The 10792-nt window shown below is 57.5% G+C and overlaps 1 protein-coding gene across 1 annotated transcript in view; it reads left to right on the top strand.

Annotated features, from left to right (window-relative positions):
* The window catches only part of Dact2 (dishevelled binding antagonist of beta catenin 2), a 9094-nt gene extending 157 nt beyond the window's left edge, over positions 1–8937 (top strand). The window contains exons 2-5 of the mRNA XM_023711967.1: positions 1–103; positions 5125–5257; positions 5983–6261; positions 6899–8937. The exon at positions 1–103 is cut by the window's left edge and continues 69 nt beyond it. Coding sequence (XP_023567735.1) covers positions 1–103; positions 5125–5257; positions 5983–6261; positions 6899–8562 — 2179 coding nt within the window. The 3' untranslated portion in view covers positions 8563–8937. The remainder of the gene's footprint in view (positions 104–5124; positions 5258–5982; positions 6262–6898) is intronic.
* The last annotated feature ends 1855 nt before the right edge of the window (positions 8938–10792 follow it).

The raw sequence follows: 10792 nt of genomic DNA, 5'->3' as shown, positions 1-10792 counted from the left end.
CGTGCGGGGCGCCCTGGCGCTGCAGTCCGCGGTCGGACCCGCCGGACCCCGGGGCGGCGAGGGCCGGCTGGAGGCTACGCTGACGGCTCTGCGGGAGCAGCTGGTGAGCGCGGGCCGGGGGCGCGAAGGGGCGGGCGCGCGCAGGTGTGCGGGGGCGCGCGAGGGTCGGGATCCTCACTGCAGAGCAGCCCGCGCGAAAGGTTTGTGTCCGGAGCATCGGCGGGCTAGGGGCAGCTCTGGTTTCTGGCTGAGACCCTGCAGTGCAGATCGATTTCCCCTGGCTGGAATCCGCTCGCCGCCTGACTCCAGGACCGACCCCGAGAGCCGGAGACCACGCTGGGACAAGGAGCGCCGGTCTGCCTTTGGAGCGCATCTGCACCCGCGCTCGGCCATCCGCTGCCGCGGTCGCGCCTCTATAAGAAAACATTCAGGAAAAGGGGTATAGGGCGAGTTTTTCCACTCCGGCGCGGCCTACAACCTGCTGCCCCAGGCAGAGGGAACCGAACGCGCGGTCTGCACTTTCTCTGCTCTCCAGCTCGGGTCCCCTTTCCGCTGCATTGAACATGCACTCGGGTGATTACTCAACTGTTTCTGCCAGTACGATTTCGTGTTCCTTTCTGGGAACAGCTCAAAAGAGTTTTTCTCAGTACTGCAGCGTTTCTAAAAGAAAACCAGAAAGCTACAGACGCTCCTGGAGTGGCCTGTTACCAGCGCAGTTTCTTTTACTTTAGGAATTCCCATCTGTCCTGTGAAAAGCCGCATCATTAACAAATGTATGCAGTAAGTCTCCATGCGGCCGGCCGCGAGCATTCCTGTCAGCTTAGCTCAGCAGGGCCTCACCTGGGCAAATACTTCAGGCTCAAGAACCGGGAACTCACGGTCTGGAGACGCCTCCGACCGACCCCTCTTTTCTCCCCAATTGCAGAGAAGCCTCCCAGCCCGCCTGAGCAAGGTGGCCCTGGGGCGGCAGGCCTGTGGGATCTGAGCCAGGCTGGAGAGCGAGGGCCAGCCCGGGAGGCTCCCGACCAACCTGCCCCGCCGGGCTGCGCAGCGGTCTGCCGCCAGCCACGCCGCACTTCTGCGTGTCTCAGCGGGGTGCATGCAGCCCGCCAGCGGGTACCACTTGTGAACGGCTCTGTGGAGGGGTCAGGACATGGTTGATGCCTAACTCAGCTGCGGCCATACACTGCACTCAGCCTCTAATTACACTACGAGTCACCTTTAGGGAGAGATCAAACAGGTTTTTGTTCAAAAAAACTTTTAAGTGTAGGCTGAGAAGGAGCAGGCAGACTTTGTCTTGAAACTTTGTTCTTGCAGAGGATTATGTGATCAAAAGAGAAAAGTAATTGAATTCGGGTGACATCAACCAGCACTTCTCACTGCCATTTTTCATGCTGGGGAGAACTTAGCCATGACACAAGGCCTGTAATGGAGAAAGCCATCCAGAGGCCTTGGTCTAGCCCAGCCTCAGCAGTCACCGGTGGCCCCAGTGCTGGCCTCCCCACTTTCCAGGCCTGCATCCTCCAGCAGGTGTGAAGACTGGAAGAGCACTTAGGGAGTCCTCTCCAGCTTTGTCCCACAGGGACACATCCCGGGATTTAACTGTCCTGTGGAGAAAAGCCTGCTGGTCATGTGAGCCACACCCTTCAAGTCCCAGTGTCAGAAGGCAGAGGGAGTGCAGCAGTAGGTGCTCCGTAGGGATTTGCGGAAGAAATAAGTCACTGGCTTTGATTGCTGGCAACAGCAGAGATGATTTCCACACCAAAGAAATCCCGTGTCCCCTAGCCCAGCAGTTAGGCGCAGTCTGGCCAGCTGCAGCCAGAGGCGGCTGTGCAGTCCAGCTCCTGTGCAGGGCAGGAGACGAACGTCACCGACTCCTGGGGTCCCCTACCCTGCCTAAGAGTGGCCTGAAAGCTGCATCTTCCACCAGCAGCTGCTGCTGGGTGTGTGAAGAGGGGCCCTTGGGTGGGCAGCAAGAGAGAACAGGGGATGAGTGAGGTCTTAGCCTGGGGAACCTCCCAGTCCTCGGCTGGGCTGGCTGGGACTTGCTCTGAAAAGGGGCAGTTGGCAGCAGTGCCTCTCCACATGGGCGGGCGGACCCAGCAGTGAGCCCTGCAGGAGAAAACCACAGGCTCACTCCGCAGCTGTGAGCACAGCACCCAGCAGTATCCTTGGCCAGCTGTGCTGGCTTTGCAGACACACTGAGTTCAGAGGAAAGCAGGTTAAGAGCGAGTATCGGGCTCCGGAGCAAGGCTCAGGCATCCACAGGCCCTGAGCAGGTTTTCTCTGAAGTTAGGGGAGCTTGTCACCCAAGGGTCCAACTGGAGAACACCAGCCTTTTCCCTGTTAACTTAGGTGTAATGATGCCTCCTACAGAGCTAAGTCATTCATGCATACAGTGTTTCCTTTGTGCATTCTTAGCTTTCAAGGAAAAGAAGGAAGTGTTTTAGATGCTATCTGTATATCCTCAATTTTAAGGCACTTTTAATTTTTGTCCTGTGAAGGTGCCATAAAGCTTTGCATGGTTGCAGTTCAGAGTTGTCAGTTGGGGAGGCAAAGTATATGCAAATCAGATGTCCCTGGAAGGGAAGCCTTTCAGAGGAAGGGGTCACCCAAATGCTGGCCGTCTGTGCCTACCCCCAAGCACAGAAGTTCTCAGACTTCCCATCCTGGGAAGCTGGCTGGCATGCAGGGTCCCAGTCTTGCCCAAAGCATCCCAGGGCCTGAGCCCAGGATCTGCAAGGAACCAGGCAATTGCACGACAGGGACCTTGGTGAGTGCTTCCATACACCCGGCCCTGCCCTGGGATCCCTCAGCTACACCCAGTGAGAACCTGTGCCCTGAAGTGGACTGAGGCTGGCAGTGGGAGGCAGAGCGGAGGTGCCCCACAGTCCCTCTCGGGAAACTTTAGGTGGCCTACAGGAGCTGGGCCCCACACCTGGCTTACTGCTGGTGATGGGAATGCTGAGGGGAAGGATCGGGAGGATGGCGCCAGCCCTGAGCAGTAGAGCTGCAGACAGGCAGGGGCTGAGGATGTGGTGGAGCAGCTGTGAGAACTTTGGGCCCTTGAGCTCACGGTTAATCAGAAACCAGCCCTGCGGCTGGTTGGGCAAATGTTAATCACAGAGCACTGAAGCCCAACACTAGCACTGGGAGGGCTTGAAGGGGCTAGTGCAGGGGAGGAAAGGAGGCAGCTGGACACCCTGCAGAAAGGGAAGGGCATGACATGTGGAGACGGCAGCAGGTGGGCTTAGCGCTGCACAGAGATGTAACCAAAGAACCGCGCCTTCTCTGTGTCTCAGTGTTGTGTGCCAGCAGGAGAAAAATCATTTGCAGAGAAGTACAGAGACTGGCCTGTTGGAAAATTTCAGAATGGCTTTTGCTCCTGCTTTCGTTTTGCATGCGTGGTTGGCCGGCTGAGCGCCTGTCTGTGAGAGCCAGGCTTCTTTGGCTGAGCATGGAACTGTGAAGGTGTGCAAGGGAGACATGGGAGTATGAGTGTGAAGTTTACTTGGCTCAGGCTGGTTCTGCTTCGTGCGTGTTTCCCCTGCCACCCAGGCTTTGATACTCTGGCACCACGCAGACCTCCAGCTTGTTGCAGGGCCCCTCACTCCCACAGAAGCTGAGGCGTTGGGCTGTGCACCGGCCAAGGCAGGTCCAAGCCACGCACCTCGGGTGTTCGACAAGAACCGTACAGAAGAGACTGTGCTGCACGTAGGAAGTGACCACTCACTGCTCTCTTGTGATGCTTCCTGTGCTACTGAGATTACGGTAGTGACTCCGCACTGGAAATGTCATCATTGTCTCAGGCAGCATGAACCGAATAATGCCATCACTAAGTATCCTTCTTAAGTATCCTCCTTAAGCTCATTAATGGGAACAAGGAACGTAGAGCGTGGATCTGGAACACGCGTGGCAGCCATATAAATGGAAGAACAAAACCAGCCTTCACCAAAGACTCAGCGCTACTTTTAGACATATACAGGGCTGCCTCGGGGTCATGAATGCTCTTGCTTGTGAGCAACTTGGTTTGTAAACAGAAGTGTGTAGCAAAGTGTTATTTTTATTTGTGAACTCTGCATTGGGTGAGGAACATGACTACAGCCATCTCTACTGGTCATCTTTTTCAGAATCACAGAACAAATTAGGCTTGTGAACAGAGGGACACATGTATATAGATGTACATATATAAAGGATATGTGTGCATATTACGCTGTTCATGATAGGTAGATGATACACACATAAGCTTATGTGGCTAGACCTCATAATTACCCCTCTAGACTTGGGACTCCCATCCCTAGAGAATACGTGGCCCCGGGCAGGCCTAGGAGGGGTCTTGTCCACAAGGAGACCTGTGATGGGTTTCAGGATCACTCACTGTGATGCCCTGCAAGGTGCAGTCCCTGATGCTAGCTGAGAAAGCCCTTCCCAGCAGCGTCTCCAAAGCCTGTAGCGCTCAGGAAATTGCTCAGGGGCTGGAGCTACGGCTCAGGGGCCAAGCCCTTGCCCTTCATACCCATGAAGGGAAAATATTAAAGTTACTCTGGATGGGAGAAGAGAGTCCAGATGCAGAAATGGCTTTGCTTTTTCCTGAAAACTTTCCACCACTTAGAGGACAGAGGACTCACCCTGCCCCGGGGCTGCCAACCCAGCTCTGCAGTGAAGGACACAGTGACACCATGGAAATCCTCACCTGGGGCTGAGAGAAAGCATTCTCTCAGGGTGAAGCAGGATGCAAGCATTCCTGGCAGTGCCCGCCGCAAGCACCACATTCTGCTTTTGACCGTGCAGTTGTGCAAACTCATACTCTGAGCCCTGATAAAGCAGTGTCTCCTGGGAAACAGCTAAGTTTGCATTGGAGAAAAAGAAAAGAAGCCTGTGTGGTGTACGCATATGGGGTGGGGAGGGTCAGGACATGTTTTCCTTCTGTGCCAGGAGGCGCCAGTGTGGCACATGAGCCTAAGGGAGGTGCACTCCTGACTAAAGCTGTGCTTCCCCTGGGCACCCGGGTCACCTAGGGTGCCTTTGGGTCACCTAGTGTGTCTTCCTGTCTTATATCCCAGGGAACCTTGAGCTCCATTTCTGCGCTGCCATTGGTTTCATTTCTCTTTCTTGCCTCCTCAGTCCCGGTTACGGCGGCAGGATGCCGGCCTCAAGACCCACCTGGACCAGCTAGATTTGCAGATAAGTGAGCTACAGCTGGGCATGTGCAGGGCATCAGGAGAGGGCCCAGACAGTGACAGCAGGCCCAGTTCAGGTACCACCATGGTGCAACATCTGCAGAAGCACATCTGTCCCCAGGGTGTATGTGCAGGCTGACACAGCTAGTCTGTTCTGTTTGCATTTCTTGCAGGGTGGGGCCAACCACTCTGCAGGCCACAGAACATACCTGTGTTTAAGCCCATGGGTTTAAGAAAGGCTGATAAGCATGCCCCTCCCTCCCTCACTCTGCTTGAAGGCCGCAGTCATCACTGACATGTGTGACCCTCATCACCTTTGTTTTGCACCTGACCTTCCCCACCCAACCCTTGGACACAGAGGCCCCTGTGATCACTGACAGACAGTCCATGGTAGCCTTGTATGGCCCAGGTCTCCAGGGAAGTCTGCTGCTCCCCTTGCTTTCCCATGGGAGTAGTATGTGTGGGCATGGTGGGGTGGGGGTGGGGCTCCCCTTTCCTGTAACAGGAAGGACAGGCAGAGGGAAGAAGACGCCTGAGGCTGTTGCAGGGGCCAAGGTCAGAGGAGAGGCTTCACCTTTCCCTGGCTGTGGGACCCAGCCTAGAACTGGCTACGGTGCAAGGCACAGGGATTCTGAACCCCAGGACCATGTAGATGCAGGGAGCCATCTGGAATCCCACCAGGGGCTGGATCTCAGGATCCTCCTCACCACTCCTGGGCTGGGACAGCCAGAGGCACAAAGAGGCCCTCAGGCCTCAGGGCAGTGTCTCCAGAGCACGCACCACCTGCCTGTCTGTTCTCTAGGATTCTACGAGCTGAGTGATGCTGGCTCCTGCTCTCTGTCCACCTCCTGTGCCTCTGTGTGCAGTGACTACCTCTCCCCGCCCCTGAGCCACCTGCTGCCTGCCTCCCATTCCTCCAAGTCCAGGCCCAGCATGGGCGACTGGCGGCCCAGGTCTGCAGATGAGAGCACTGTGCCGGCCTGGAGACCCCAGCCTGCCGAGGAGGACAGCAGGTGCCTGGACAGTGAGGCTGGTTCCAGCCAGCTGCAGGGCATGTTCCGGCCCAGACCAGTGTCCACAGGTGAGAGAGAGGTAGGAGGTGGGGGGGGGGGTACTTGAGGGCGGCCATCCAACCATGCTCCCCACATGGAACCGTCTGCAGACAGAAAGCCAGATGCCCTCTCCTGGGCAAACAGACAGGTGGCGGAGTTTTCTTATCATTTAAAATAGAGTGACTGGTTTTAATGTCCTTCCGCACACCTCCATCAGCCCACATTTGTAGCGGAGTGGCCCGTGAGGATGGAACCAGTTCCCCCTCAGCTTCCTGATCCTTATGAGACCATTTTGCTCTCCTCACACTATAACAGAAGGGCAGACGCAGTGCGAACCTCTGCCTCTCCTCAGTGACAGTCCCCAGGGTTGCTCTCAGACCCCTGAGGACTACAGCAGGCTTATGTCTTGACCTCTGCCTGGAGCCTGGTGGGCCCACAGCTGTACCTGTGAGCAGCCTCCGGCTAGGCGCAGTGCAACACTTAGCTGGCTCGTCCTCCTGCTCCTGCTGAGGTGCCCGTGCTCAACCGCTGCAGCCCGGAGGCAGTCCCAGGCTGCAGTGACGGCTGATCTGCTGTCCCCTTCTCCTGCGCTTCACACCCATATTCAGGGGAGGAGCTGGTGCATGTGGATTCTTTCCTTGCTGACGTGCTTGTTTTTCTTCCCAGGTGACCTTGAGAGGATCCTCCCCATGGACAAGAGACTCCAGAGCAAACTTGCAGATGCCACACCCACCTCCCCCCTGTCCCAGGGGATAGACGCCCCAGGCCGTCTACTGGACTCCACCTACCAGCGTGACCTCGTGTCCAGGGGTGGCCGCGAAGTGTACCCATACCCCAGCCCCTTGCACGCAGTGGCCCTACAGAGCCCGCTGTTCACCTTGGCCAAGGAGAGCCCTTGGCCCATCAGCCATTCAACCCCTAGGAAGCTGCCTTTGGCCCCTAGGGAACAGAGGTCACCCCTGGCAGTGCCAATCTGTGAAGTGGGCCAAGCTAGAGCCTACATTGACAGGCTGCTGCGTTTGCGGGGCCTGGGGGACTCCCTAAGGGTCGACTTGGAAGAACAGGGTCCCCCAGGGCAGGAGACAGCTCCCTTCCCTCAGGAGCCGGGCAGTGGAGGCCAGCCCGAGAAAGTGACCCATGCCCCCCGGAGAGGAAGCTCAGGAGTGAAGGCTTCAAGCCAGGCTGCCCAGGGGGATGGTCTCAGGCAGCAGGGACCCACACCCCTCATGGTTATCCCTGCCTCCAACACCCCCCCAGAGGAGGGGTATGGACCCTGGAATTCCTATGTCCATGGTGAGGCTGCTGTGGGCCCTTCTCCCTGCACCCAGGCCCAGCAGCCCCATAACCACTACAGCCTGGTCCCCCCCAGGAGGCTGGGCCATGAGAGCCCCCCACGGATCCTTGGGTCCTCTGTCTATCCGCCCTGTGCTGCCTGTGAAGCCCCCCTGTCTAGGCTGAGGACAGCACCCCCCAAGACCAAGGCCATGAAGATCAGGAGAAAGGCCAGTGACAAGACACCCAGGCCTGGGAGGCAGCAGTTGCCCCTCCCTGAGAGACACCAAGGTGTCTATGCAGCACCCCAACTGCCCCCAGAGTGGGACCCATGGCATAGGCCCCAAGGGCAAGGGCTGCAGAGGAGGCCCTCACTGGCTGGAGAGGCCCCCGGCCGGGCCTGCTCAGAGTCCACCCTTTACCCCACACCCTTCCTCATCCCTCTGATGGTGGCCCAGCGGCAGAGCCACCAGGCGTCATCCCAGGCCCTGTTTCCTGGTGCTGCGGGCCCCCTCAGCTCAGCGGCCGGGAGGAGGCAGCGCCCCTGGAAGTCCAGTGTGGAGATCTCAGGCAAGCCCTGCCCTGTCAGCTGTGCTGAGCCCTCTAGACCTGCAGCAAGGAGGGTGGGTGGCCCTCTGGCCCAGGACAGACGCGCCCTGAACCATCAGGACACCGGGAGTGAGTCCAACCTCTCCGACCTTTCTGAGCACTCAGCTGAGTGTGCTTCACTCTTCCACTCCACGATTGCCGAGACCAGCGAGGAAGAGGCCAGCGACCACACCACCAATCGCTTCGGGGACCAGGAGTCCAGCGGTGGCGACTCAGAAAGTGGCATCCAGGGCAGGGCCAGCAGCCCAGAGCCAGACCAGGGGGTGGGTGGCCAGGGTGAGCGGGCCTGTCCTCAGGTGGCCTTACAGCGGCCCCCTGCAGCCCCAGCAGGCTCCAGACCCCCTCTGCCTCCTGTGCCTAGGCTGTGCCGCATCAAGGCCTCCAAGGCTCTAAAGAAAAAGATCCGCAGGTTCCAGCCAGCGGCCCTGAAGGTCATGACCATGGTGTGAGGCTGCAGCGTGAGCTGGAATGACATGTGGGTGCGAGGAGCAGGTGCGACTCTGTACCACCCTGCTGGTGAACCCAATCTGACGTCCTGTGTCACAGTTCCCCTTGCTGGCCCTAACCCTGCAGTGTGGTGGACAGTTGTGTGGGCTAGGGTACTCTGCCCAGCAGCGAAGTGCAGACTTTTTGAACTTCTGGGTTGTATAAGCCATTCAACAACAAGCTCCCGCTTCAGCTAGGGGTGCCGGGCAGGGTTGGGGGTGTCTCATTTCCTGATCTCGTGAAGCCATTTGTCCCTGAAGCATTATCTGAGTGATACCGCTAGCCACTGAAAACTGGACTGAAACTGAACTCCATGTTACATTTTGTGTAAATAAACAGCCAGATTAGGCCACCACTTTTGCAAGTACAAGTGTTCCTTCTCCTTCATCCACCTCCCCTTCTGCTCTGCGCAGCCGCAGCCGTGCTTGGGCCCTTCCGCCCCCTCCAGTGAGCGGAGGCTGTAGGTGGGAGGAGCAGGGTCTAAAACTGGGTTCCAGTGTGGGCGAGTTGGGCACGAAAGTGTTCTGCAAAAATAATTTTTTTGGTAGTGATAGGGTTTTTTTGTTTTGTTTTGTTTTTCCTTCAAAGAAAATTTGGCTCAGCTTTTCCAGAAGGATTGTTGCCGGGTTCTGAGTTCAATAGTGTGGTGGGTGTCGCGGCCTCTCAGCCTGGGGGGCGGCTTTCCCTGGCTAATGCATAAGACAGTCAGAGTACTTGGGGCAAAGAAGAGGTGGGCAGCACCCAGGGCTTGCTGTTCTGGAGCCCAGGAACCTGTGGGCGGAGGACAGAAAACCACACGTAGCTTCTGTGCCCGGTGCCCTCTCGTCCTGGAAGAAGGAGCCGAGCGGGACATGGTTGGGAGATCAACCCTGAGAGCAAGGCGGGGCCTCTCTGGGGACAGGAGCTGCCCTGAGGCTTCCAGAGGAAAGGGAATGCAGGGGCTTCTTGCGCAAGCCGCCACGAACAGCAAGCATCTCCAAGGGCCGGCGGGGCAGACCGAGGGGAAGCATCGCTCTGTCTGCGCGGACTCTCTGCTGCTTTTCTGGGATTGCAGACCCCAGAGGCCGCGGTTTTCCATCCTTGTGCTTTTAAAATACTGAGACCTAAAAGAGTATTCACACCCGCTCAGGCCTGGGGCTTTGCTGTGAAGCATGTCATGTGGAGTACTGTACTGAAATGGTGGCTCCCAGGACACTGGGAGAAGGCGGCTCTAGTCCCCTGAGGCCACTGGACCTGACTACATGGTGCTGACCTCACCCAGTGCCGACCCCATCTGGGTCCACGCAGCTGCCTAGCCGTGGCCCACGGGGCTACACAGTCCAGGCCCTGCTCTCCCGTCTGTTGTGGTCTCCAGCAGCTGCTCGCCATCAAGAGGCTTTGAGACCTGTCTGGAAAGGACAGGCTTCCCTCCCAGCCTCACGACGATGGAGCATGTCCTGCATCACTGGCTGGGGACCTCAGGCTCCATGCCCCTGGCTGAGCCCCTGTGCACTCAGCATAGAAGGGGCCAGCACCAGGTGTAGGCTACCTGCCACCCAGGAGGGTACCTGGCCTCCCAGAGAGCTGGCTTCTCTCCTACAGCCCAGGTTCTAGCATGTCACCATGCCCATGCACTCTGACCCTGAGGACCCCATACAAACTCATGGGCAGAAAGTCCTCAGTGCTCTGGCGCTGTAAACTAGGTGACCCACAGCTGACCACCCCACTGGTCTCAGTACTGCTGTCTCTGTCCACGCGCTTCTCATTAAAGAAAAAATTATGCAAACTACAGTGAGGACTGTCGTGGTAGGTCCTGATGTGGGGACCACTCCAAATGCAGCAATAGGGAAGTGGCCACTGGGAAATATCCAGGGTGAGAATTTCAGTTAAATTGACCCAAAGGATTCTTATTGAACACAGAGCAGGGAAACCAATGCCCTGTGAGGCCCCACTGGGCATCACAGTGCAGGGGTTCTTGTTAGGAATTTTAGAGCCAGGCCTGGAAGGCTCAGGAGCTGGGCAGGAGATGAACCAAAGAAAGCCTTCGCTACCACCCAGCCCCGTCTAGCTGTGGGGAACCAGGCAAGCAAGCATCAAGCCCACCACCCCAGCTGCCTGTCTTCACACAGTGCCTGGCTGAGTCTGCCCACGGGCCAGTGTTGATCATTACTTAGGATTGAGTCACAAATGGACAACATGAAAAGGGGGCTTGGT

Source organism: Octodon degus, unplaced genomic scaffold, assembly GCF_000260255.1.
Source record: "Octodon degus isolate 3935 unplaced genomic scaffold, OctDeg1.0 scaffold00022, whole genome shotgun sequence".
Classification (NCBI taxonomy): Eukaryota; Metazoa; Chordata; class Mammalia; order Rodentia; family Octodontidae; genus Octodon; species Octodon degus.
This window is presented reverse-complemented; position numbering and strand designations above follow the sequence as displayed.